Raw genomic sequence first — 27,612 nt, forward strand, 5'->3', positions numbered from 1 at the left:
TCTTCTGTATCTTTTCCAAAGCTTCCACATCATCCTTCCTGTAATTAGTGACCAGGACTGTATACAACCAATGGGCCACTTGTCTTCCTGCATGTTAACTTTGTTGGGTGTGTACAAGAACACCCAGATCTCTTTTCATTAGCACCTTTCAATGCTTCACCCCTTTTAAAAAAACCCCATCTTCTTATTTTTTTTCCTTGACCTATGTGGATGACTTTCCACTTTTCCACATTATGTTCCACCCATCACACTGCCGCTCAGTCACTTAGTCAGATTTGGAATGCATTGCCTTTTTTGATAATAGAAGCAATCCTAGCAGTATCTTTCACTAAGTGGAGAAGGTTTGTAGGATTGGAAGAGGAGACTGAGACTAATCGAACGAGCTTTAGAAAGAACCAGTGCAGGAACATGTCACCTTGCTACACTTCATTATTCTGTGTACCTTCAATAGGGCTGGTAGAATGAGTGGTTAAAAAGGTCACTCAATTGATCTGTCAGCAACCACTACCGGTGAAAATGTCAAGACACATTGAGATTCATTTCTGGCATTCTGGTAGCTGGATGCAGTTAATCACTGAAATCAATTTCTATCAGTTTGAGGACAACAAACCTAGACATGAGATGAGGGAAATCCCAGCGATGGAAATCTCTTAAGTACCTTAGGTCTAAAGTCACCTCTTCCTCCCCAGACACGCTACACTCTCTGTGCGTGAAATTCATCTTGCACTGCCGTTAATATCAGAGGGGAGGTTCAGGAGCTTGAAGGCACACACTCAAAAACAGTTTCTTCCACTCTACATCGTCAGATTTCTGAATGGTTCATGAACACCACCTCACGATCTTCCTCTCTTTTTCCACTACTTACTTAATTATATATATTTCTTATTATAATTTAGTGTTTTTTTAATATCTTGCACTGTACTGCTGCTGCAAAACCACAAATTTCAGGACATATGTCAGTGATAATATACGTGATTTTGGTTCTGATTCACTGTGTCATATATTGCTACTTTCTGCAATAAGTCTATTTCATTTGCTTTTCAAACGAGCTCATACACTGAAGTAAACAGAAGTGACTTAGGAATGGAGTGCAGTGTGCAGCTTCTTTCATAACCAAATGTTGGCAGTTTTCATCGTTTCAAACCCTGACAACCAGTTTCAATGTGGTTTGATAGGTCCTGCTTATTTCAAAGCATCCAGTTTATAATTGTGTCCTTCCATTCTGTGACTCCATTCTGTGTTATGCCATTCACTTGTATTTTTTTTTAAAAACTGCCTAATCAAAAGGCTACTACCAATTCCTCAGCTGACTTTCCAAGACTGACTTGAAGACTCCATGAATTGATTTATCTCCAAGACACAGATGGAGCAAAAGCCCGGGGAGAAAAATCATAATGTTTTTCATTCTCTCCGAACATTTTCATGTTTAGTTCTACAAATATCAGAGATAGTGATTAAATCAAGTGACCAATTCGAGGCCTATAATCCTTTCAAGACTCCTCTGCCATTCAATATAAACATGATTGGATCATCAGCAACACAACATGCTGGAGGAACTCAGCAGGTCGGGCAGCATCTGTGGAAACGATCAGTCAACGTTTCGGGCCGGAACCCTTCGTCAGGACTGAAGAGGGAAGGGGCAGAGGCCCTATAAAGGAGGTGGGGGGAGGGTGGGAAGGAGAAAGCTGGTAGGTTCCAGGTGAAAAACCAGTAAGGGGAAAGATAAAGGGGTGGGGGCGGGGATAGGCAGGAAAGGTAAAGAAGGAATAGGGGAAAGCACAATGTGTAGTAGAAGGAGGTGGAACCATGAGGGAGGTAGTAGGCAGCTGGGGGAGGGGGCAGAGTGAAACTGAGGGAGGGGGAGGGAATTACTGGAAGTTGGAGAATTCAATGTTCATATTGGATCATCATTTTTCATGCCATACACCCATTCTATCCTCATACCGTTTTCTGAGATGTATTTATTTCTCAGCCCCCTGTGGTAGCAAATTCCACGGGCTCGCCCACCCACCGCAAGTGAAGAAATGTCTCCTCATCACATTCCTAAAACTGTGACTGTGACACCCTCATTCTGGACATCACAGTCAGGTGAAATATCCTCTTTGCATCCAATCTGTTTAACCCTGTGAGAATTTCAGTTAGATCCTCTCATTCTTCTCAACACTATGGAATACAAGAACACTAATGTATCGGGACCGAGTAGCTTGTTAAGTGTTCAACCAATCCACACAAGCAGAGAGCATTCCATCATGGTCCTGCCTCATGCCTTGTAGATGGCAGAAAGATTGGGACAACAAAACAGAGCCACTCACTGCAAGATAGGAAGCCTCTAACCTACTCTTTTAGGCACACTACTTATCTGTCCAATTGAATTTGTATTCAGGGACAACCTGGCTCTACAGTAGAGAATGGAGCTATACTTTGTGCTCGCATAGTGTGCAGGAATGGAAGAAACCAGAGAGAGGAGTGGATTCAGCCCAATACATCATAGGCAAATCCCTCCACACCACTGAAATACTGCCTCAGGAAAGCAACATCTACCATCAAGATGCCATCTTCTTGTGAATATGATTGGGCAGGAGGTACCTAAAACTGAGGTCCCAGTGAACACAAGAACAGCTACTTCCCTTCAACCATTCAGTTCTTGAACCAACTTATACAACCCTTATTACTACCTCAGTGTGACCACTTTGCACTACTCTGGATATGCTTTATTTTTCTAATTTTGTTCCTTCTTGTATAATTTATGTTTAATTTATATTTCTTTCTTTTTGAATGCTGTGTCAGTAATGTTATGCACCTTTTAAGTTTTTCATAGCACCAGTGCACACGTACTTGTGCATTTGATGATAAACTTGATTTCTACTTTGACAAATGTTACTTTCCGCATGAGACCAAGATGAGGCTACCCTCAGGGTGGAGGAGCCTCATCTTGTGTCTAGGTACCCTCGAACTGATGGCATGATTATCAACTTCTCCTTCTGGAGAACAAAATTCGGGCATCTCCACCCTTTCCTCTGTCCTGAAGAAGGGTCTCAGCTCAAAATGTCGACTGTCTTCTTTTTTTCATAGATGTTGCCTGACCTGCTGAGTTCCTTCAGCTTTTTGTGTGTGTTGCTTTAGCATCTGGAGATTTTCTCATTTTTCTGCCCATGCATGCAAAGGCCTACTGCATGGATTTATAGTTGTCTCATTCTCTAAGGAGCTGCAAATAAAACTAAGCATAGATAAATCATCCTTAAAAATCCCCTTGTATTGGAAGAGAGATTATTGTTGAGGCAGTTCCTCCAGTGTTGATATGCAGAGGTTTGAAAGGTTGACCTTCCATATCCACAACCATATTTCTTTGTGTGATATGTGGCTCCAAGCATTGGCATGGTTCCTCCTTGAAGCCCATTAACCTCAGAGTTAGCAGGGCCCTTCACTGTCATTCTCAGCCAAATGCTGACTTGATAGCAAAATGGACAATGTCACCTCTCCACTGGAACTCTTTATGCCAAGGCTGTGCTGAGGTCTGGAAACAATGGACTTGGCAAAACTCAAATTGGGGCTGTAGCAAGGAGATGGTTGGTGAACATGATTAGTGGTTAACAACACTAACAGTGACATCTCCATCACTCTGTTGATGAGTCAGATTAAATTCGATGGTAAGTACCATTGAAACTAATGAATTGATAAGAATTATTAATGCAGATATGAAACTGGAGTCAGATCAAAGACCAGTTTGGGCAAGGGTAGGATGTTACTTTCTCTAAAGGCAGATTTAGTGGCCATTTTATTTTGGGTATTTTAAACCTGTATAGTGGGACTAAACACACCCAAAATGCTAGGGGAACTCAGCAAGTCAGGCCACATCTCCTGAAGGAAATAAAAAGTCGATGCTTTGGGCCGAGACTACTTCTGGGTGGCATAGTAGCACCACGCTTTACAGTACCAGCGACCTGGGTTCAATTCCCACCGCTGCCTGTAGGGAGTTGGTATGTTTTACCCATGATCGCTTGGGTTTCCTAGGGTACTCCAGTTGCCTCCCACATTCCAAAAGACGTACTGGTTGGTAGGTTAACTGGTTATTGTAAATTGTCTCATGATTAGGCTAGGATTAAATTGGGGATTGCTGGGGAGTGCGTCTGGAAGGCCTACTCTGTGCTGCGTGTCAATAAATAAATAAATCAATCAATCAGTCCTTCATCAGAGATGATGAAGGGTCTCAGCATGAAAGGTTGACAGTTTGTTCCCCTTCTTAGGTACTGTCTGACTTGCCGAGTTCCTCCAGCATTTTGCGCGTGTTGCTCTGGATTTCCAGCAACTGCAGAATCTTGTGTTTGTAGTGTGATTCAAATTCATTTTCTTGATTACAGCTCTACTAGCATTTCTACACTTCCTGGCTGAACCTTGGTGGTGTGGTCATTGTGGCCAAAGCATCATAGATATACCGTGTATAGATCGTGTTGGTACTGTAGACTCCACACTGATAAAGGAATTTCTCAGTCATTGCAACAATTCATTAACACTTCATTCCGCTGATGTTTCAACAAATGATTTTAATTCAAAATTGTGAACTGCCCTGATGACGTTCCAGTCTGGGTCAACAAAACTGAAGCTGTCTGCCACATTGAGCAGATGAGATAAATGAGTTATGGATGCCATTAAAGGGAAGCCAGGTCAGAACATGAGGGAAAGAACAGAAAAATGTGGCATTGGGAGCTGCTGATGGGAGTGGGGTCAAAGGACATTGTCTGTGTAGAGTCAACAATGAGCATTGACCAGTTAAGCCGAATTCAGTGCTATAACCTCTGTTTAACTCTCAGTTATTTCTGCTTTCTCACTGTGCTACTTAAAAACAATTCCCCAGAACACTTCCCTAAATGGGCATCAACTATTTCTCCTTTTTAAAGCAAAGCCACAGTAAAAAGTTTAATTTGCCATAAGATATAACCAGTTCAAATACAGGGAACATTGAGGAATGCCTTGTGTTCAGTGAGGATAATCAAGGAACTCTTGTTTACCTTGCTCCTCATGAAAAGCTTATTCGCATCAGGTGATGATCTGGGACAGGACATCTCAGGAGATGGAGCTGAGTTGGAGGCACACTGTGACAAACCTGTACACAGATTTAAGATAAGACACATTTAAGAAATAAGTTGCAGAAGGGCACAGTTAAGAATCCCAAGAGATAGCAAGGCCTTCACCAGGAGTCAGAGGTAGACGGAGACATGGGTATCATATACAGTAATCAGTGGGAAGACTCATCGCAAGGCTCAGAGGGATTTACCACAGAAAATGTTGCAAAAAGTTACAAGGATTACAGATGGAATTCCCAGAAAGCAGAAGGATGTGTGGGAGAGGGAGAGGCACAGGGATACACATTGAGTGATTCACTAGCAGTGAGTCTGAAGCATACTTATTGGACTTCTAGTTTAATGCCAACATACACGTACAAGTATGGCAGTGGGTTAAAACAGACATTGCAAGAATTAATGATACTCACTCAATGAACTTGGAAGTGCTAACGATTCAGCCTTCCTATCTGTAAGAGAGGACAGATCTATGAGTAAATAGGTAAAAAGAAACCAACATAAATAAGTAATGCAATGCCTTCGCATTATTAGGTGGTAGAGTAGTGCAGCAGTTAGCGTAATGCTTTCTGCATCAGTGATCGGGGTTCAATTCCAGCCACTGCCTGTTAGTTCTCCCAGTGAACACAAGGGTTTCCTCCAGGTGCATCAGGCTCCTCCCACATTACAAACATGTATGGATCGGTAAAGGTTAGTAAGTCGTAGGAGGGCTATGTCGCACTGGAGACATGGTGACACTTGCAGGCAGCCACCAGCACAGATTTGGACTGTGTTGGTTGTTGACATATTTTACTGTATTTACATGTGACAAATAAAGCTAGTCTCTTTTTCTCAATCTTATTAATTGATCTTCCAGTAGATGCCATCTCACTTTCCCTCCTCAGTCTACACAAATATTAAAACTAAAGGGTCTGTATTGACCACTGATATTAAAAGATTCATAAACTCCCAAGTTAATTAAAATTCACTCAAGTTGCATGCAGAGTCAAGAGGAGCAATCAACATTGTTAATATCAGAAATAGAGGCATGGTTGATAATTTTTTGAATTAATCTGCAGATTTACTATACAGTATATTAGACGTACATACATAGCCAAATAGTTACTAGAATTATAGACATAGTTATTAGTTACTACATTTACTAGTGCAGTTAATAGCTGTTCTAGCCACAGGGTAATATAAATTTTGCTGTCAAGGCTAACAGTTACAAATAAAATTAATCACTTGAGTTACATACATAATAAAGTTAGAAGAATGATAAATAACTTTAATATGGTCACACAAACCCTTTTCATAGAGTGTGCGAACAAGATGAGGAGGATGAAGTTTTCTTATTATTGTATTGATTTAGAGATACAGCGCTTCAGCAGGGTCTTTTGGCCACAAGCCCAGAGCACCCGATTACCCTATAAACGCGTACGTCTTTGGAATGTGGAAGGAAACTAGAGCATCCGGAGGAAACTGATGCAGTCACGGGGAGAACACAGAAACTCCTTGCAGACAGCAGCGGAATAAATTAATTATCCTTCATTCAATGTAGAAATATTAGGTTCATGTCAACTCACCCTTCCTAAAGCCTCTCAATTTCAAACTCTGTAACAATAAAACAGTAGATCAGTTTTTGCTTACACAGTTTGTAGTTAATTAAGTTCTGACAGAAAAAGCAGAGTTAGTTTCTCACAGATAGAACCAGATAGTGATGAGAAAAGGATCATTTTCAATTAGCACAGTCTTCATTCAGTCAAGGAGAAGGAAACTCATTGATGTGGACCTCAGACCTGGCACAAAGCAGCAATCCCTGTCCATCTATATGTTTCTAAGACCTGAACTACTAATAGCTTCTGGAAGGATACTGCTTCCACAAAAATCTTCCAAATTCAGTAGCAGCATCAGTGAACCATCATCAACATTCTCTCCCAGGCCAAACATTCCAATATTGACATCCAAATTGCGCTGCTTGCTCTTTGGCCATACCTCATCATTTGTGTGCCCAACACCAGATTCCCACACACAGATTTTCTCCTTGGAGCTCGAAGAGCTTGCCAGGCAGACAGATGAAAAGATTAAAAGGTGTGGTCAAAGCCTCCCTTGGAAAATGCAGCATCTCCACTGACCTCTGGGAATCTCTGGCTCATGGCCATTTAGCTGAGGAGGATTTGGGGACAGTGACACCAATGCATTGGCCTTGGATAAATGGCAGAAGGAGTGAACCATTTCGTAAACTACCCACTCGGCCATCCTGTCAGGTAATGCCAGCTCCATCTATGGAAGAATCTTCAGGTTCCACACTGACTTCATCAGCCACCTCAGAACCTGGAGAAGAAACGAGTCGTACTGTGCTACAAAAGGGAAAAAACTAGAAGCTACTGGAAAAAGGGGCATTACAGTAAATAAGAGGTGCAGGAGTGCACCTCAAAATCTGGAGAGCAGTAGAAGGGAAGAGTATTCAGGAAAAAATTCTCAGTGGGTACATAGTAGGACAAGAGCTAGAGAGAACAGACAGGCAGATAGAGGGGCAGGGGGTTGCAGGGATGCAAAGGTCTGAAACAATGAAGGAACTCAAAAAAAATACAGTGACTTTCAATGCAGAGATTAAGAGGTCATGCAGATTTGGAAAATTCAAGGAAATTGATGAAAGAGAAATGGCTTCAGTCAAAGTTAAAGTAAAATTTATTATCAAAGTATGTATATGTTACCATATACTATCTTGAGATTCATTTTCTTGTAGGCATTTACAGGAAAAATAAAGAAATATAACAGAATTTACAAAAAACTATATATAAGCTAGGTTGAGTTGGTGGTGAAGATGTCAAATTCAACGTTAGCATTCATTTCAAGAGGACTAGAATATGAAAGCAAGGATGTAATGCTGAGACTTTATAATGCACTGGCCAGACCACACTTGGAGTATTGAAAGCAATTCTTGGGCCCTTTATCTAAGATGTGCTGCCACTGGAGAGGGACCAGAAGTTGTTCACAAGAATGATTCTGGGAATGAAAGGGTTAACCTATGAGGAGCTTCTGATGGCTCTGGGCCTGTACTTGCTGGAGTTGAGAGGAATGGAGGGTGGGGGGGGGGGAATCTCATTTAAACCTATCAAATGTTGAAAGCAACACACATTAAAGTTGCTGGTGAACGCAGCAGGCCAGGCAGCATCTCTAGGAAGAGGTACAGTCGATGTTTCAGGCCGAGACCCTTCGTCAGGACCCTGTGTGTTGCTTGAATTTCCAGCATCTGCAGAATTCCTCATGTTTGCAAATGTTGAAAGACCTTGATCAAGTGGATGTGGAGAGGATATTTCTTATAGTTGGCGGGGGGGAGGTCTAGGACCAGAGGGCGCATACTCAGAACAGAGGGACGTCCATTTGGAACAGAGATGAGGAGAAATTTCTTTAGCCAGAGGGTAGTAATTCTGTGACTCATTGCCACAGATGACTGTGGAGGCCAAGTCATTGGGTATATTTAAAGCAGAGTTTGATAGGTTCTTTATTAGGGTATCAAAGGTAATGAGGAGAAGGCAGGAGAATGGAATTAAGAGGGATAATAAATCAGCCATGATGGGCCAAATGGCATAATTCTACTCCCACGTTTTATGTACATATAAACACAAACTGAAAAACAAACAATACAGAAGATGACAAACTCTGCAAATAAAAAATACTGAGAATATGAGTTGCAGAGTCCTTGAAAATAAGTCTGTAGATTATAGAATCAGTTCAGAATTTATCCACACTGGTTCAGGAGCCTGATGGTTGTAGGCTAATAGCTGGTCCTGAACCTGATCGTATGGGTCTTAAGCTCCTGTATTTTCTGCCCGATGATTGTAGTGAGAAGTTAGCACTCCTTGTAAATGTGCTCCATGATGCGAGGGCTTTGCCTGTGATGGGGTTATTGGGCTGTATTCACCACCTTCTGTAGACTTTTTCATTCCTGGGCATTGGTGTTTCCAAACATGGGCGTGTTGCAACCAGTTAGCATAGTGTTTTGCTGGGAATTAAGTAATTGGAAAAAAAATTAGGGTGGAATAGGAGAGGAGAGAGTGATAGAAAGGAGTTATAGGCAGGTGGTCACACCGGGGGCCATGGGAGACAGACAAGTGAGTCACAGTCAGGAGTGGGAAGGGGAAGAGTCAGGTACTGGAGAGTACCCCTGTGGCTGCCCCCCTGAACAATAAGCACTCCTGTTTGAGTACTGTTGGGGGGGGACAGCCTACCTGGGGGGAGCAACAGTGGCCGTGCCTCTGGCACAGAGTCCAGCCCTGTGGCTCAGAAGGGTAGGGAAAGGAAGAGGAAAGGCAGTAGTGATAGGGGACTCTATTGTTAGGCGGTCAGACAGTTTATTCTGTGGATGCAGGAAAGAAACTCGGATGGTAGTTTACCTCCCAGGTGCCAGGGTCCAGGATGTTTCAGATCGCGTCCAAGATATCCTGCAGTGGGAGGGAGAACGGCCAGAGGTCGTGGTACATATTGGTACCAATGACATAGGTAGGAAAAGGGAAGAGGTCCTGAAAAAAGACTACAGGGAGTTAGGAGGGAAATCGAGAAGCAGGACCACAAAGGTAGTAATCTCGGGATTACTGCCTGTGCCACGCGATGGTGAGAGTAGGAATAGAATGAGGTGGAGGATGAATGCGTGGCTGAGGGATTGGAGCAGGGGGCAGGGATTCAGATTTCTGGATCATTGGGACCTCTTTTGGGGCAGGTGTGACCTGTACAAAAAGGACGGGTTGCACTTGAATCCCAGGGGGACCAATATCCTAGCGGGGCAGTTTGCTAAGGTTACTGGGGAGAGTTTAAACTAGAATTGTTGGGGGGTGGGAACCAAACTGAAGAGACTGGGGAAGAGGTGGTTGGCTCACAAGTAGAGAAAGCTAGGAGACAGTGTGTGAGGGAGGATAGGTAGGTGATAGAGAAGGGACGCACTCAGACAGATGGTTTGAGATGTGTCTATTTTAACGCAAGGAGTATTGTGAACAAAGTGGATGAGCTTAGAGCATGGATCAGTACTTGGAGCTCTGATGTGGTGGCCATTACAGAGACTTGGATGGCTCAAGGACAGGAATGGTTACTTCAAGTGCTGGATTTTAGATGTTTGAGAAAGGACAGGGACGGAGGCAAAAGAGGTGGGGGTGTGGCATTGTTGATCAGAAATAGTATCTTGGCTGCAGAAATGGTGGACGTCATGGAGGGATTGTCTATGGAGTCTCTGTGGGTGGAGGTTAGGAACAGGAAGGGGTCAGTAACTTTACCGGGTGTTTTTTATAGGCTGCCCAACAGTAACAGGGATATTGAGGAGCAGATAGGGAAATAGATCTTGGAAAGGTGTAACAATAACAGAGTTGTCGTGATGGGAGATTTAAATTTTCCAAATATCGATTGGCATCTCCCTAGAGCAAGGGGTTTAGCTGGGGTGGAGTTTGTTAGGTGTGTTCAGGAAGGTTTCTTGACACAATATGTAGATAAGTCTATAAATGGAGAGACTGTACTTGATTTGGTATTGGGAAATGAACCTGGTCAGGTGTCAGATTTCTCAGTGGGAGAGCATTTTGGAGATAGTGATCATAATTCTATATCCTTTACGATAGCATTGGAGAGAGATAGGAACAGACAAGTTAGAAAAGCGTTTAATTGGAGTAAGGGCAATTTTGAAGCTATCAGGCAGGAAATTGGAAGCTTAAATTGGGAGCAGATGTTCTCAGGGAAAAGTACTGCATAGGTACGTTCCAATGAGACAGGGAAGTTATGGTAGGGTACAGGAACCGTGGTGTACAAAGGCTGTAATAAATCTAGTCAAGAAGAAAAGATTACAAAAAGTTCAAAGAGCTAGGTATTGTTAGAGATCTAGAAGATTATAAGACTAACAGGAAGGAGCTTAAAAAGGAAATTAGGAGAGCCAGAAGGGGCCATGAGAAGGCCTTGGTGGGCAGGATTAAGGAAAACCCCAAGGCATTATACAAGTATGTGAAGGGCAAGAGGATAAGACATGAAAGAATAGGACCTATCAAGTGTGACAGTGGGAAAGTGTGTATGGAACCGGAGGAGACAGCAGAGGTACTTAATGAATACTTTACTTCAGTATTCACTATGGAAAAGGATCTTGGTGATTGCAGCGATGACTTGCAGTAGACTGAAAAGCTTGAGCATGTAGATATTAAGTAAGAGGACGTGCTGGAGCTTTTGGAAAGCATCAAGTTGGATAAGTCGTCGGGAGCGGATGAGATGTACCCCAGGCTATTGTGGGAGGCGAGGGAGGAGATTGCTGAGCCTCTGGTGATGATCTTTGAATCATCAATGGGTACAGTAAAGATTCCAGAGGATTGGAGAGTTGCGGATGTTGTTTCTTTATTCAAGAAAGGGAGTAGAGATAGCCCAGAAAATTATAGACCAGTGAGTCTTACTTCAGTGGTTGGTAAGTTGATGGAGAAGATCCTGAGAGGCAGGATTTATTAACATTTACAGGTATAATATGATTAGGAATAGTCAGCATGGCTTTGTCAAGGGCAGGTCATGCCTTATGAGCCTGATTGAATTTTTTGAGAATGTGACTAAACACACTGATGAAGGAAGAGCAGTAGATGTAGTGTATATGGATTTCAGCAAGGCATTTGATAAGGTACCCCATGCAAGGCTTATTGAGAAAGTAAGGAGGCATGGGATCCAAGGGGACATTGCTTTGTGGATCCAGAACTGGCTTGCCCACAGAAGGCAAAGAGTGGTTGTAGACAAGTCATATTCTGCATGGAGGTTGGTGACCAGTGATGTGCCTCAGCGATCTGTTCTGGGACCCTTACTCTTCGTGATTTTTATAAATGACCTAGATGAGGAAGTGGAGGGATGGGTTAATAAGTTTGCTGATGACACAAAGGTTGGAGGTGTTGTAGATAGTGTGGAGGGCTGTCAGAGGTTACGGCGGGACATTGATAGGTTGCAAAACTGGGCTGAGAAGTGGCAGATGGAGTTCAACCCAGACAAGTGTGAAGTGGTTCATTTTGGTAGGTCAAATATGATGGCAGAATATAGTATTAATAGTAAGACTCTTGGCAGTGTGGAGGATCAGAGGGATCTTGGGGTCCGAGTCCATAGGACGCTCAAAGCAGCTGCACAGGTTGACTCTGTGGTTAAGAAGGCATACGGTGTATTGGCCTTTATCAATCGTGGAATTGAATTTAGGAGCCAAGAGGTAATGTTGCAGCTATATAGGACCCTGGTCATACCCCACTTGGAGTACTGAGCTCAGTTCTGGTCGCCTCACTACTGGAAGGATGTGGAAGCCTTGGAAAGGGTGCAGAGGAGACTTACAAGGATGTTGTCTGGATTGGGGAGCATGCCTTATGAAAACAGGTTCAGTGAACTCGGCCTTTTCTCCTTGGAACGACGGAGGATGAGAGGTGACCTGATAGAGGTGTGTAAGGTGATGAGAGGCATTGACTGTGTGGATAGTCAGAGGCTTTTTCCCAGGGCTGAAATAGTTGCCACAAGAGGAAACAGGTTTATGGTGCTGGGGAGTAGGTAGAGAGGAGATGTTGGGGGTCAGTTTTTTTATGCAGAGTAGTGAGTGTGTGGAATGGGCTGCCGGCAATGGTGGTGGAGGCGGATACGATAGGGTCTTTTAAGTGACTTTTGGATAGGTACATGGAGCTTTGAAAAATAGAGGGCTGTGGGTAAGCCTAGTAATTTCTAAGGTAGGGACACGTTTGGCACAACTTTGTGGGCCGAAGGGCCTGTATTGTGCTGTAGGTTTTCTATGTTTCTATGAGAGGCCACGTTCTGGAATGAAGGCCATGGTTAGATTTCAGTGGGAGGGAAGTGTGGTGGAGGCTATGCAGTTTCCATATTGAGGCTTGACTTAACACACAACAGAGTCAAACAAGATGATTAAAAACAGCTAGAGGTAGAGGTAGTGATTAAATAAGAAGATTTTTCCCCTCAACTCAAGTTGCTTTTCAGAATGGGAAGTTGAACGTGGATCAATCCCAGTGCAAATACAAACCAAATGTTTAAATATAAAACAAGATTTTCTTTACAAAGCCCTTTCAAACCCATGCTAGATGTATAGCAAAGCTTCCTTTATTTCCCATCATAGATTCCGTTCCCATATTGGTAGATCTGGATATAGGCACAGAAAAACTGTCTTCACTGTCCCATCAAACATAGCTCTATTCTCCCTTACAGCAAATGAACTCTCACAGGTCAGCTGATCATCTGACCGTAAGATGTGAGCTGGACAGTGATGACATTATCCAAGTAACAAATAGGGTTGGTTCTTGCTCTGTTCATTGGAAGCACACTTCTCAGTGAATTCCAGAAAAAAAATAACTCGGCCCCCTTATGTACATGTAAAAATGGTATAACTTCTGTTTTAAGTGACCACAGAAGGCATCTGAAGTATGGATGAATTTCAAATTGAATGAAGTGCTCAATCAGGGCATCAGATATCCACTACTAAATTAGTCAGATTCTCCCTTGTTTGGTGCTTGCAGAAAAAAATAACAGGTATAAGACACAACAATTCCAATATAACAATGAAAAAAGGCCCAGATTTGCTGTCATAAATCCACTAGTCTGATACCTTACTCCGTGTCTTCACATTAACGGATTCCCTGAAGAGGTCTGTCTGGGTGTGGCCACTCCACTCTAAAGATGTCCCAACTTTCAAAGAGGCCGGAGGAACAGGTGCTGGCTCTACATCAGAAGAGAATAAAATGTGAACTGATTCAATTTGTATCCTGCATATAGAACACCAACATTGGATTGATGAGGATCGCTGGATGGAAGTGTGCATTTATTGTACAAACGTAGGTTTCTGTTGTGGTGGGAGAAAACAACACTTTCTGAAGTTATTGTTCCTGGCTAGGATAAGTTCTGGGCACTCTCAGTTAGATGAGAAGTCCAATTATTTCTGAACTTAACTGGTTCACAATTTGGCTCAGAAATTCTGCACAGTTCTTCCCATTCAGAGTTGTGACCTGGATTGTCAGGAGAGATCATAAGTCCTGTTAGCAGAATTCTCCATGCAGGCCAGTAATACTCTAGTTGAGATGGACAGGACAGATCTACTTAACATGATCCTTGGGATCCACTTACCATCACCATTAGAAAAGACAATTGACGAAGGGTGGAAATGGCTCGTACGAGAGGACATAATTTTAAGGTGACTGGAAGAAATTATAGGGTGGACGTCAGAGATAGTTTTATATATACAGAATGTTAGCACTGCCAGAAGTGGTGGTAGAAGATTAGGAGATTTAAGAAACTCAGATAGGAGAGAAGAAAAAATGGAGGGCTATGTGGAAGGGAAATTTTAGATTGATCTTGGAGTAGGTTAAAAGTTTGGCACAACATCATGGACTGACGAGCCTGTACTGTGGTGTACTTTTCTACGTACTATGCTCTATGCACTTACCAGGAGTTTCTGGCAAAATGTAGGATTCGGGAGTTCTCTCTGGCAGAGGAGGGGGTGTTTCTTCATCAGAATCTATGAAATAGAAACGAAGCAGCGAATTTATTTTGTTACCAAAGCACATCCTCAAAAATGACTTGAAGTCCCTATAAACTGCACAGATTAAATAAGATTATACTAACATCATACTAAGGAAGATTGTTGACTGTTGCAAGCTCTGCACCAGGGTAGGTAACCCTGCTCCTTAAAGGAGTTATAGTATTCAACTTTCCTACTTTGGAGAGGAAATATAGTGAAGAAAAATCTTGAAACACAGTGCAAGCAAGTCCCATCACACCCATGAACACATTGTCATTGTCACTGCAGTTGGGTGCTGAGGTAAGTGAAGGCAGAGTGTATACTCTGCTGTGCTCATGAAGCAGTGAGTGATATCAAGATTGTAAGAAAAAGAACTTCGATTAAGTATTGTTCAGAGGTGTACTCACTGTGGTAATGCAATGCAGCAGCCAATTTGGGTACAATAAACTCTCACATAAAGCAATATGATTATGATTGGATCATCTCTTTAATTTGTTATTTCTACCAGTGGGGGAGTCCCAAACAATGGTAAATAATTACAAGGTAAGGGGCCAGTGACACAAAGCCAAGTTGCATAGAAAGTTCTTCTGCCTTGAGATGGTGAATCTTCAGAAATCTCTACCCCTGAGTACAGCATATGGAGACTGGAGCACTGGAGGTATTTAAAGAGGTAGACAGGTTTCTGAAAGATTGGGGCGACATGGTAGCGCAGAAGTTCGCACAATTGCTTTACAGTACCAGCAGTCACCAGAGTTTGATTCCCGCTGCTGTCCATTTGCCCCGTGCCTGCATGGTTTTCTCCTACATTCCCAAGCCGTACAGTTGGGTTAAGTTTAATGAGTTTTGGGCATGCTATATTGGCGCTGGTAGTGTGGTGACACCTGGGGGTTGCCCCAACACCATCCTCGGACCTGATTGCTGACAAATAATGACATGTTTCACTGTACCTTTTGATGTACACGTGACAAATAAAATTAATCTCTTTCTTTGTGGTCCATGTAGAACTGCTGCAGAAGAGAAATTGAGGCCTGGGGCAGATCAGCCAAGCTGGATGGAATCACATGATGGGTTAGAGGGGTGAGGAGACCTACTTCTGCTTGTATTTTAGACCACAAGACCATAAGATAAAGGAACTGTAAAGTTGACTGGAAAGGGACACTGGCGGAAAGGACAGCAGAGCAGCAGTGGCTGGAGTTTATGTGAGAAGTGAGGAAGGTGCAAGACAGGTATATTCCAAAAAATTAGAAATTTTCGAAAGGAAAAAGGATGCAACTGTGGCTGATAAGAGAAGTCAAAGCCAAAGTTAAAGCAAAGGAGAGGGTATACAAGGAAGCAAAAATTAGTGGGAAGACGGAGGATTGGGAAGTTTTTAAAAGCTTACAAAAGGAAACTAAGAAGGTCATTAAGAGGGAAAAGATGAACTATGAAAGGAAGCTAGCAAATAATATCAAAGAGGATACTAAAAGCTTTTTCAAGTATATAAAGAGTAAAAGACAGGTGAGAGTAGATATAGGACCGATAGAAAATGACGCTGGAGAAATTGTAATGGGAGATAAGGAGATGGCGGAGGAACTGAACGAGTATTTTGCATCAGTCTTCACTGAGGAAGACATCAACAGTATACCGGACACTCAAGGGTGGCAGGGAAGATAAGTGTGCGCAGTCACAATTACGACAGAGAAAGTACTCAGGAAGCTGAATAGTCTAAAGGTAGATAAATCTCCCGGACCAGATGGAATGCACCCTCTTGTTCTGAAGGAAGTAGCTGTGGAGATTGCGGAGGCATTAGCAATGACCTTTCAAAAGTCGATAGGTTCTGGCATGGTTCCGGAGGACTGGAAGATTGCAAATGTCACTCCGCTATTTAAGAAGGGGGCAAGGAAGCAAAAAGGAAATTATAGACCTGTTAGCTTGACATCGGTAGTTGGGAAGTTGTTGGAGTCGATTGTCAAGGATGAGGTTACAGAGTACCTGGAGGCATATGACAAGATAGGCAGAACTCAGCATGGTTTCCTTAAAGGAAGATCCTGCCTGACAAACCTATCACAATTTTTTGAGGAAATTACAAGTAGGCTAGACAAGGGAGATGCAGTGGATGTAGTATATTTGGATTTTCAGAAGGCCTTTGACAAGGTACCACACGAGGCTACTTAACAAGATAAGAGTCCATGGAATTATGGGAAAGTTACATACGTGGATAAGGCGTTGACTGATTGGCAGGAAACAGAGAGTGGGAATAAAGGGATCCTATTCTGGTTGGCTGCCAGTTACCAGTGTTGTTCCACAGGGGTCCGTGTTGGGGCCGTTTCTTTTTACGTTGTACATCAACGATTTGGATTATGGAATAGATGGCTTTGTGGCTAAGTTTGCTGATGATACGAAGATAGGTGGAGGGGCCGGTAGTGCTGAGGAAACAGAGAGTCTGCAGAGAGACTTGGATAGATTGGAAGAATGGGCAAAGAAGTGGCAAATGAAATACAATGTTGGAAAGTGTATGGTTATGCACTTTGGCAGAAGGAAAAAACGGGCAGACTATTATTTAAATAGGGAGAGAATTCAAAGTTCTGAGATGCAACGGGACTTGGGAGTCCTCGTGCAGGATACCCTTAAGGTTAACCTCCAGGTTGAGTCAGTGGTGAAGAAGGCAAATGCAATGTTGGCATTCATTTCTAGAGGAATAGAGTATGGGAGCAGGGATGTGATGTTGAGACTCTGTAAGGCGCTGGTGAGACTTCACTTGGAGTACTGTGGGCAGTTTTGGTCTCCTTATTTAAGAAAGGATGTGCTGACTTTGGAGAGGGTACAGAGAAGATTCACTAGAATGATTCCGGGAATGAGAGGGTTAACATATGAGGAACGTTTGTCTGCTCTTGGACTGTATTCCTTGGAGTTTAGAAGAATGAGGGGGGATCTCATAGAAACATTTCGAATGTTGAAAGGCATGGACAGAGTGGATGTGGCAAAGTTGTTTCCCATGATGGGGGAGTCTAGTACGAGAGGGCATGACTTAAGGATTGAAGGGCCCCCATTCAGAACAGAGATGCGAAGAAATTTTTTTAGCCAGAGGGTGGTGAATCTATGGAATTTGTTGCCACGGGCAGCAGTGGAGGCCAAGTCACTGGGTGTATTTAAGGCAGAGATTGATAGGTATCTGAGTAGCCAGGGCATCAAAGGTTATGGTGAGAAGGTGGGGGAGTGGGACTAATGGGAGAATGGATCAGCTCATGATAAAATGGCAGAGCAGACTCGATGGGCCGAATGGCCAACTTCTCCTTTGTCTTATGGTCTTAAGGAACAGAATTAGACCATTTGGCCCATTGAATCTGTTCTACCTTTCCATGCCTGCTGATTTTCTTGAGTTCATGTTTGAGAAATAAATATTGACCAGACAATATTTACCCTGAATAATGTTATGTTTTGATTTAACCCTACCAGAGGGCAGAAGTTAACAAAAAAAGCTCCTGATAGTATAGCTGTCCATTAACTCAACTGAGTCATAGAAAACTACAGCACAGAAACAGGTCCTTTGGTCTAATCTGTGCCAAGTGACTTAAATTGCCTAGTCTCATTGACCTGCAGTCAGACGATAGTCCTCCATAAACCTCCAATCCATGTACCTATCCAAACTTCCCTTTAACGTTGAAATTGAGCTCGCATGCAGTACTTACGCTGGTAGCTCATTCCACACTTTCTCATGTCCCCCTTGAACTTTTGACCTTTCACACTGAATTCATGACCTCTAGTTGTAGTCCCCCCCCCCAAGCTCAGTGGAAAAAGCCTGCTTGCATTTACCCCATCTATAACCCTCATAATTTTGTATATCTCTATCAAATCATCCCTCATCTTCTACATTTCAAGGAATAAAGTCTTAAACTATTCAATTTTTTCTTACAGTTCAGATCCTCCAGTCCCAACATCATTGTAAATTTTCTCTGTACTCTTTCAACCTTATTTACACCTTTCCTGTAGGTAGTGACTAAAACAGCACACAATACTCCAGAATAGGCCTCACCAATGTCTTAATACAACTTCAAAATAACATCCCATCTCCTGTACTCGGTACTTGGAGTTATGAAGGCCAATGTGTCAGGAGCTTTCTTTACAACCCTATCTACCTGTGACACCACTTTCAATGAATTATGGAACTGTATTCCCAGATCCCTTTGTGCTACTACACTCCTCAATGCCTTATGTTCACTGTGTAAGAGCAACCTTGGTTGGTCCTACCAAAGTGCAACACTTTGCACTTGCCTGCATTAAATTCCATCTGCCATTTTTCTGCCCATCTTACCAGCTGGTCCAGGTTCAGCTGCAAGCTCTGCAAGTCGTCTTCACTTGTCCAGTTCACCCTCAATCTTAGTGTCATCTGCAAATTTGCTAATCCAGTTAACCACACCATCATCCAAAATTGCTGAGATAGATGACAAACAATAACGGACGCAGCACCAATCACTGTGGCCCATCGCTAGTCACAAGCCTGCAGTTAGAGAGGCAACCCTCTACTACCACTCTCTGGCTTCTCCCACAAAGCCAATGTCTAATCCAATTTACTACCTCATCTTGACTGCCAAGTGACTGAACCTTCCTGACAAACCTCCCAAGTGGGACCTTGTCAAATGCCTTGCTAAAGTTCATCTAGACAGCATCCATTGCCTTGCCTTCATCAACTTTCCTGGTAACTTGCTTGAAAAACTCTACAAGACCTACCATGCATGAAGCCATGTTGATTATCCCTTTATACAAATATTCATATATCCAGTCCCTAAGAATACATTCCAATAACTTTCCCAGTACTGATGTCAGGCTCACTGGCCTATAATTTCCTGGTTTATTTTTAAAGCCTTTCTTGAACTGGAATAATATTGCCTATCCCCTAATCCATCAGTATCTGCCCTGTCGCTAGGGATGATTTAAACATCTCTGCTAGGGCCCCTGCAATTTCTGCACTTGCCTCCCACAGGGTCCAAGAGAACACTTGTCAGTCCCTGGGGATTTATCCACCCTATTTTGCCCCAAGACAGCAAACACTTCCTCTTGTAATCTGTGTAGGGTCCGTGACCTCACTGCTGTTTCATCTCACTTCTGTCTATCTCTCGAGTAAATGCAGATGCAAAAAGACATTTTAAGTTCTTCCCCATCTCTTTTGGCTGCATGCATAGGTGACCACTCTGATCTTCAGAGGTCCAATTTTGTCCCTTGCTATCATTTTGCCCTTAACATTACTATAGACTGTCAGGATTCTTCTTCACCTTGTCTGTCAGGGCAACCTCATGCCTCCTTTCAGCCCTCCTGATTTCTTTAAATGTTCCCTTGCATTTCGTACACTCCATAAGTACCTCATTTGTTCCTACTTGCCTATACTTGTGACGCACCTCCTTTTTTTTCCCTTAACCAGGGCCTCAAATCTCTTGAAAACCAAGTTTCCCCAAAACTGTTATCTTTACCTTTTATTCTGGCAGGCATGTACAAGCTTTGTATTCTCAAAGATTCACTTTTGAAGGCCTCACACTTACCAAGTACACCTTTGCCAGCAAACAGCCTGAACTAATCCACACTTGCCATATCTTTTCTAATACAGGTCGACCTTCACCAATCCGGCACCATTGGGATCTGAGGAGTGCCAGATTAGTGAAAATGCCGAATCACAGAAGGATCACGTTAAGCATAATCAGTGCTGGATTATCGAAGGAACCGGATTACAGGTAGTCGGATTAGTGAAGGTTGACCTGTACTGTCAAAACTGACTTTTCTCCAATTTTGAATCTCAACCTGAGGACCAGACCTATCTTTTTTCCAAATTTACTTTGAAATTAATGGCATTATGGTCACTAAATGCAAAGGGTTCCCCTACGCAAACTTCTGTCACCTGCCTTGTCTCATTCCCTGATTGGAGACCAAGTATCGCACACTCTCTTGTTGGGACTGATAATGGAAACTTTCCTTATCAAATCTGATTAACTCTATTCCATCTAGTCCTTTTACAGTATGGGAGTCCCAGTCAATATGTGGGAAGTTAAAATCATCTACTATAACAACCGTCTGTCTCTAGCAATAGTTTGTGATCTCTGTACAAATTTGTTCCTCTAAATCCCACAGACTGTTGGGTGGTCTATAATGTGGCACCATTAAACCTTTCTTATTCCTCAGTTTCATCCATTAAGTCACACTAGATGAGTTCTCCAGTCTTTCTTAACTGAGCACTACTGTGAAATTTTCCTTGACTAATAACGCCACACCTCCACCTTAAATCCTTCCCAGTCTGTTGTGCCTTAAACAACAGAACCCCAGAATATTGTGCTGCCTATCCTCCACCTCCTGCAACCATCCCATTAATGGCTACATTATAATTCCATGTGTTGATCCATGCCCTGAGTTCACCTGCCTTTCCTACAATACTTCTTGCATTGAAATATACGTAGCTCAGAACATTAGTCGGATCATCCTGAACTTTTTGATTCCTGACTTTGTCTGAGGGCTTAATGACATCTGTCTCCATGACCTCTCCACTATCTGTCTGGCACTCTCATTCCCATCTCTCTGCAACTCTAGTTTAAACTCCGCCATGCACTTCCCACTAGCATATTAGTCACCCTCTAGTTCAGGTGCAAACCATCTCATCTGTACAGGTCCCACCTTCCCAAAAGAGAGCCAACTGATCCAAAAGTCTGATACCACCGCCCCCCCCCCCCACCCCATACCAATTCCTTCACCATGTGTTAAATTGTATGAACTTCCTATTTCTGGCCTCTCTAGCATGTGGCACGGGTAGCAATCCCAAGATCACAAGCCTGGAAGTCATGTTCTTTAACTTAGCACTTAACTCCCTGAATTCTCTTTGCAGAACCTCATCACTCTTCCCATCCATGCCATTGGTACCCACATGGACCACGATCTCTAGCTGCTCACCCTTCCACTGAAGAGTGCTGAGGACTCGATCCAAGATGTTCTGCACCCTGGCACTAGTGAAGCAACATGCCATCTGGGAATGTTGTTCTCATCCACAGACCTCATTTCTGTTCCCCTACCAAGTCCCCTATCACCACAGCTCGTCTCTTCTCTCCCTTTCCCTTCCAAGCCACAGAGCTAGACAGTGCCTGAGACCTGATCATTGTTACTTTCCTGTGCTACGTCATCCTCCCTAACGGTATCCAAAGTGGTACACCTGTCTTTGAGGGGGTTGGTCACAGGTGTACGCTGCACGTTAATCCTTTTCCCCTTCCTGACTGTCACTCAGTTTCCCGTGTCCTACACCTTGGGTGTAACTACCTCACTATATGTCCCACCTATCACCCCCTCAGCCTCCCAACCAATCCAGTGTACATCTAATTCCATCTCCAACTCCTTAATTTGGAGTGTTAGAAGTTGCCACTGGATGCACTTCTTGTAGGTGAAGTCATCTTCTCACTCAAGCCACTCCTCGCTGAAGTCTTGAGGAGCTAAAGTCTCAACACACTGTCCAGTCCAATAATGGCCACTCCACTTGCCCCACCTTACTATTTGTTCTTTCCAATCAATCCTGATTGCTGATTGGCTGCTGTTTAAACACCAAACCATCGTGAATCGATGCCTTTTGTACTCAATCAGCGAACATGAGTAAGCTTCCTCTTCTCACCTTCCCAGTCACTGATATGTCGCTGTTCAAACCGAGGTCCAGCGAGGGCTAAGGCATTGAATGAAGTCCTATGTCTGTAGTTTCTGTGGGGTGGGGGGGGGTGGGAATTAAAACTAAATTCCAAACGATCATCAGTTCACTTCTTATTGGGCACTTACAGTATCTTATTGGAACAACTTGCTTTTTTGTCCAGGTGGGTTCAGGTTGGTGGGTTTGAGATTAAGAGATGGGATTGAATATACAAAGAGTACAACCCAGCCATCTAAACTTATTTTCTACTCTGTCACCAATTTCACAGTGGAAATTAGCAATGATAAAGTAGCAGACACAATCTACAGGGACCTGTGATCTTCACAAAGAATTGACTGCTGCACTATAGGGATAGAGAGGCCAAGACTATTTTATACAAGCCAGCACTCAAAAAGTTTGATGTAATTCCCCATCCATCCATTCCATTAACCACCCTACCACAAAAATGGAGAGCACCCTCCCTACCAGATATGTACCTTCCATTCAGCTACATTTCAGTACCCTGTTCCAACTTTATCACATTGAGTTAGTACAAATAATTAGTTTGTCATGTAACTTCAGAATGAAGTTAAGACTTAACCACACTGAGCCAGTTTCATGGACCATTCAGGAATCTGATGTCAGAGAAAAAGCTGTCCCTAAAACATCAAGTGTACATCTCCAGGCTTCTGGACCCCCTCCCCAATGGTGGTAATGAAAGGAGCATATGTCCTGGCTCATGAGGGTCTTTAATGATGGGTGTCGCCTTCTTGAGGCACCGCCTTTTGAAGATGTCCTCGATGGTTGGAAGGTTTGTGCCCATGATGGAGCTGGTTGAGTCTAACACCCTCTGCTGCTTCTTTCTCAATCCTGTGCATTGGAGCCTCCGTACCAGGCAACGATGCAAACAGTCAGAATGCTTTCCACTGTGCATCTTAGAAATTTGCTCATCTTAGGTGACAACACTACCTCGCTGTTCCTCTTTTGTACTATCGATTAATTTATCTATCAATCTACTTATTATTGTAACTTACTACAATAGTTTTATGTACTGCTGCCACAGAACAACAAATTTCATGATATATGGTACGTCAGTAATAATAAATCTGATTCTGATTCAGGACTCCTTTCCTACAGGATTTCTGATAGGCTTCACGGTCACATTCTCAACATCAGACTTTACAATACTGTAATTGCCTTGCGTACTTACCACTTTCTTTCACAGCTTGTGATTCAGCAAAGCTATGATGATCCCACACTTCCTCCATGTGTTGGGCACCAAGGGGTTCAAAGTAACTTGGGCAGGATGGCAACTCACTATACTCGTTCTCAGACCGGTGCCTGTTCGACACCAAACTGTCCAGGTGTTGGCAGAGTAGATCTGGACGGGAGAATGTGCTGTCCTCCACTGCCGAGCCAGGAGGTGAAAAATAAGGATCTTCGATGGAATAGGTAGTAGGAAAAATGCACTGGGAACTAAGGTGCATGAAGGATTGTCTCCCTGTGTTTTTAAGAACATTGGTATTGTCTTCTTGAGCAGCTTCCCAATGATAGGGACTCCTGTTTTTTCCAACTGGTGGTAAGCTATTGCATTTGGTTGAGGGAGAATCATTAGAAAGGATACTCAGCAATTCTAAAGAACCTAAATGGTTGTGTTCTTTGGTTTCCAGTGATGCATTTGGTTCATCGAGATCCTGACTTGTGATGCTAAATGGATTTGATTTGGCCCTGGTTAAGCATGACTTGCTTGCAGACTCTGTTGTGTGATGAGGCAGTTGTTCCAAGTTCTGCGATAATTCACCCCATGACGTCTTTTCAGTGGTCCTGTCAAAACCCAGGCTCATCTGACTCCCTGGCCCTCTCTCGGGAGGACATCCTACAATACACAAAGGGTCCTGAATGTGTGGAAAAATATCTTCACATTTACTGAAGCTACTGTTCAAGTCTGATATTAATCCATGAGACTGGCTGTGTCTAATAGGGAAAAATCCTGATTGATCCTCTAATGGTAACTCTTGTGTCATGAATTGCGAAATTTCTTCTTTTGACGACCTGCAAAAATAAGAATATGCAGTTAAGTAAATATCCTGGACATTTAGTCAACTGTAACTAAAAAGCTTCTAAATTACATTTTCGAGCTTTTATCCTTTCACTGAACTATTGTGAAAAATTGTAGTAAATCTAATTTTTTTTCTTGTCAATTGAAAAAATTCAAAAGCATGGTTAAACATCAAACTTAGAAGTGACTTGAGTTGTTATCATCATCATGTGCTGTGTCTTTGACCATGATCGTTCTTGGCAAATTTTTCTACAGAAGTGGTTTGCCATTGCCTTCTTCTGGGGCAGTGTCTTTACGGGTGACCCCAGCCACTATCATTACTCTTCAGAGATTGTCTGCCTGGCGTCACATAGCCAGAACTTGTGATATGCACCAACTACTCATACGACCAACCACCACCTGCTCCCATGGCTTCACGTGACCTTGATCGGGGGCGGGGGGGGTTGCTAAGCAGGTGCTGCACCTTGCCCAAGGGTGACCTGCAGGCAGCCGGAGGGAAGGAGCACCTTACACCTCCTTTGTTAGGGACACTTCTGCACCCTACCAGCAAATTATTGAGTTGTACCTCACTGAAATTATTTTCAAGACAATTGAATATCTTTGTCTAGCAAAGGGTTAAGTGTTTAAGTTGGTCTGAAAACATTGAAGATATAAACTAAACTCACTGCAGAAACTAAGTCCATCTTTTCAAGCCTGAGTATTCTTTTTCAAAGATGACATGTTATTTGCTCTAAACTAACTTCATTGAAAATAGTTAATTAATATTTATTGTCAATTATCTTCAGCTTTTAATTGTTGAAGATTGTTCTAGTTTCTGTCTCTCCCTGACTCTGTTCATTCCAACGCAAAAGGCACAAGAGGAACTCGGTGGGCAAAACAGCATTAAAGGAAGGAAATGGAGAGCTGGTGTCTTGGGCCAAGACCCTTCATTTGAACTGGAAAGGAAAGGGTAGATATCCAGTACAAAGGCGTGGATGGAGGGGGATGCAAGGTGATAAGTAGAACCAGGTGAGGGGGTAGGGAGTGATAGGATGGGAAAAATATCAGAAGATGGGAGATAATAGGTAGGAGCAATAGTGGGGTAATGGTGGTGGAATATAATAGGAGAGCACAGTGGAGCGTGGAATAAAGGGAGGGAAGTGGGGTGATGAGCTGATGGGAACAGTGTGTGGGTAATGGGCTGATGAAGAGAGAGAGAGAGAGAGAGAGGGGAATGGCAGGGAAATAGAGGATATTTGGATCAGAAGAAGAAACAAAAGGAAAACTAGGAGAAAATCCATACCCTCATATGCCTATCACCTCCCACCAACTGGTTCCAACAATCACCGTGAGCTGTTACATAAGAACATAAGAAATAGGAGCAGGAGTCGGCCATCTGGCTCATCGAGCCTGCTCCACCTTTCAATAAGATCATGGCTGATCTGGCCATGGACTCATCTCCACCCACCTGTCTTTTCCCCATAATCCTTAATTCCTCTACTATGCAAAAATCTAACCAACCTTGTCTTAAATATATTTACTGAGGTAGCCTTCACTGCTTCATTGGGCAGAGAATTCCAGATTCACCACCCTCCGGGAAAAGCAGTTCCATAGAACCATAGAAACTACAGCACAGAAACAGGCCCTTTGGCCCTTCTTGGCTGTGCCGAACCATTTTCTGCCTAGTCCCACTGACCTACACACGGACCATATCCCTCCATACACCTCCCATCCATGTATCTGTCCAATTTATTCTTAAATGGTAAAAAAGAACCCGCATTTACCACCTCGTCTGGCAGCTCATTCCATACTTACACCACTCTCTGTGTGAAGAAGTCCCCCCTAATGTTCCCTTTAAACTTTTTCCCCCTCACCCTTAACCCATGTCCTCTGGTTTTTTTCTCCCCTGGCCTCAGTGGAAAAAGCCTGCTTGCATTCACTCTATCTATACCCATCATAATTTTATATACCTCTATCAAATCTCCCCTCATTCTTCTACGCTCCAGGGAATAAAGTCCTAACCTATTCAACCTTTCTCTGTAACTGAGTTTCTCAAGTCCCAGCAACATCCTTGTAAACCTTCTCTGCACTCTTTCAACCTTATTTATATCCTTCCTGTAATTTGGTGACCAAAACTGAACACAATACTCCAGATTCAGCCTCACCAATGCCTTATACAACCTCATCATAACATTCCAGCTCTTATACTCAATACTTCGATTAATAAAGGCCAATGTACCAAAAGCTCTCTTTACGACTGTATCTACCTGTGACGACACTTTTAGGGAATCTTGTATCTGTATTCCCAGATCCCTCTGTTCCACTGCACTCCTCAGTGCCTTACTATTAACCCTGTATGTTCTATGTTGGTTTGTCCTTCCAACGTGCAATACCTCACACTTGTCAGTATTAAACTCCATCTGCCATTTTTCAGCCCATTTTTCCAGCTGGTCCAAGTCCCTTTGCAGGCTCTGAAAACCTTCCTCACTGTCTACTACACCTCCAATCTTTGTATCATCAGCAAACTTGCTGATCCAATTTACCACATTATCATCCAGATCATTGATATAGATGACGAATAACAATGGACCCAGCACTGATCCCTGTGGCACACCACTAGTCACAGGCCTCCACTCAGAGAAGCATTCTCTACCACCACTCTCTGGCTTCTTCCATCGAGCCAATGTCTAATCCAATTTACCACCTCTCCATGTATACCTAGCGACTGAATTTTCCTAACTAACCTCCCATGCAGGACCTTGTCAAAGGCCTTACTGAAGTCCATGTAGACAATATCCACTGCCTGCCTTTTATCCACTTTCCTGGTCACCTCCTCGAAAAACTCCAACAGATTGGTCAAACATGACCTACCACACACAAAGCCATGTTGACTCTCCCTAATAAGTCCCTGTCTATCCAAATGCTTGTAGATTCTGTCTCTTAGTACTCCCTCCAATAACTTACCTACTACTGACGTTAAACTCACCGGCCTATAATTTCCCGGATTACTTTTCAATCTTTTTTTAAACAACGGAACAACATGAGCCACTCTCCAATCCTCCGGCACTTCACCCGTAGACAGCGACATTTTAAATATTTCTGCTAGGGCCCCCGCAATTTCAACACTAGTCTCCTTCAAGGTCCGAGGGAACACTCTGTCAGGTCCCGGGGATTTATCCACTTTAATTTTCCTCAAGACAGCAAGCACCTCCTCCTTTTCAATCTGTACAGTTTCCATGATCTCACTACTTGATTCCCTCAATTCCATAGATTTCATGCCAGCTTCCTTAGTAAATACAGACGCAAAAAACCTATTTAGGATCTCCCCCATTTCCTTTGCTTCCGCACAAAGCCGACCACTCTGATCTTCAAGTGGACCAATTTTATCCCTTACAATCCT

General features: G+C 43.1%; 1 protein-coding gene across 6 annotated transcripts in view; it reads right to left on the minus strand.

Moving 5' to 3' along the window:
* Positions 1–27,612, minus strand: part of LOC134355483 (tyrosine-protein phosphatase non-receptor type 22-like) — a 128,091-nt gene that overhangs the window by 12,832 nt on the left and 87,647 nt on the right. For 5 of the 6 annotated variants that reach the window (XM_063065435.1, XM_063065433.1, XM_063065432.1 and 2 more), the window contains 6 exons: positions 23,385–24,226; positions 14,479–14,550; positions 13,645–13,757; positions 6,641–6,668; positions 5,489–5,527; positions 5,007–5,101 (listed from right to left, as the gene is read on the minus strand). In XM_063065435.1, coding sequence (XP_062921505.1) covers positions 5,007–5,101; positions 5,489–5,527; positions 6,641–6,668; positions 13,645–13,757; positions 14,479–14,550; positions 23,385–24,226 — 1,189 coding nt within the window. The remainder of the gene's footprint in view (positions 1–5,006; positions 5,102–5,488; positions 5,528–6,640; positions 6,669–13,644; positions 13,758–14,478; positions 14,551–23,384; positions 24,227–27,612) is intronic. The other variant, XR_010020095.1, reaches the window with a different exon arrangement.

Source organism: Mobula hypostoma, chromosome 13 (assembly GCF_963921235.1).
Source record: "Mobula hypostoma chromosome 13, sMobHyp1.1, whole genome shotgun sequence".
In the NCBI taxonomy this organism is placed as follows: Eukaryota; Metazoa; Chordata; class Chondrichthyes; order Myliobatiformes; family Myliobatidae; genus Mobula; species Mobula hypostoma.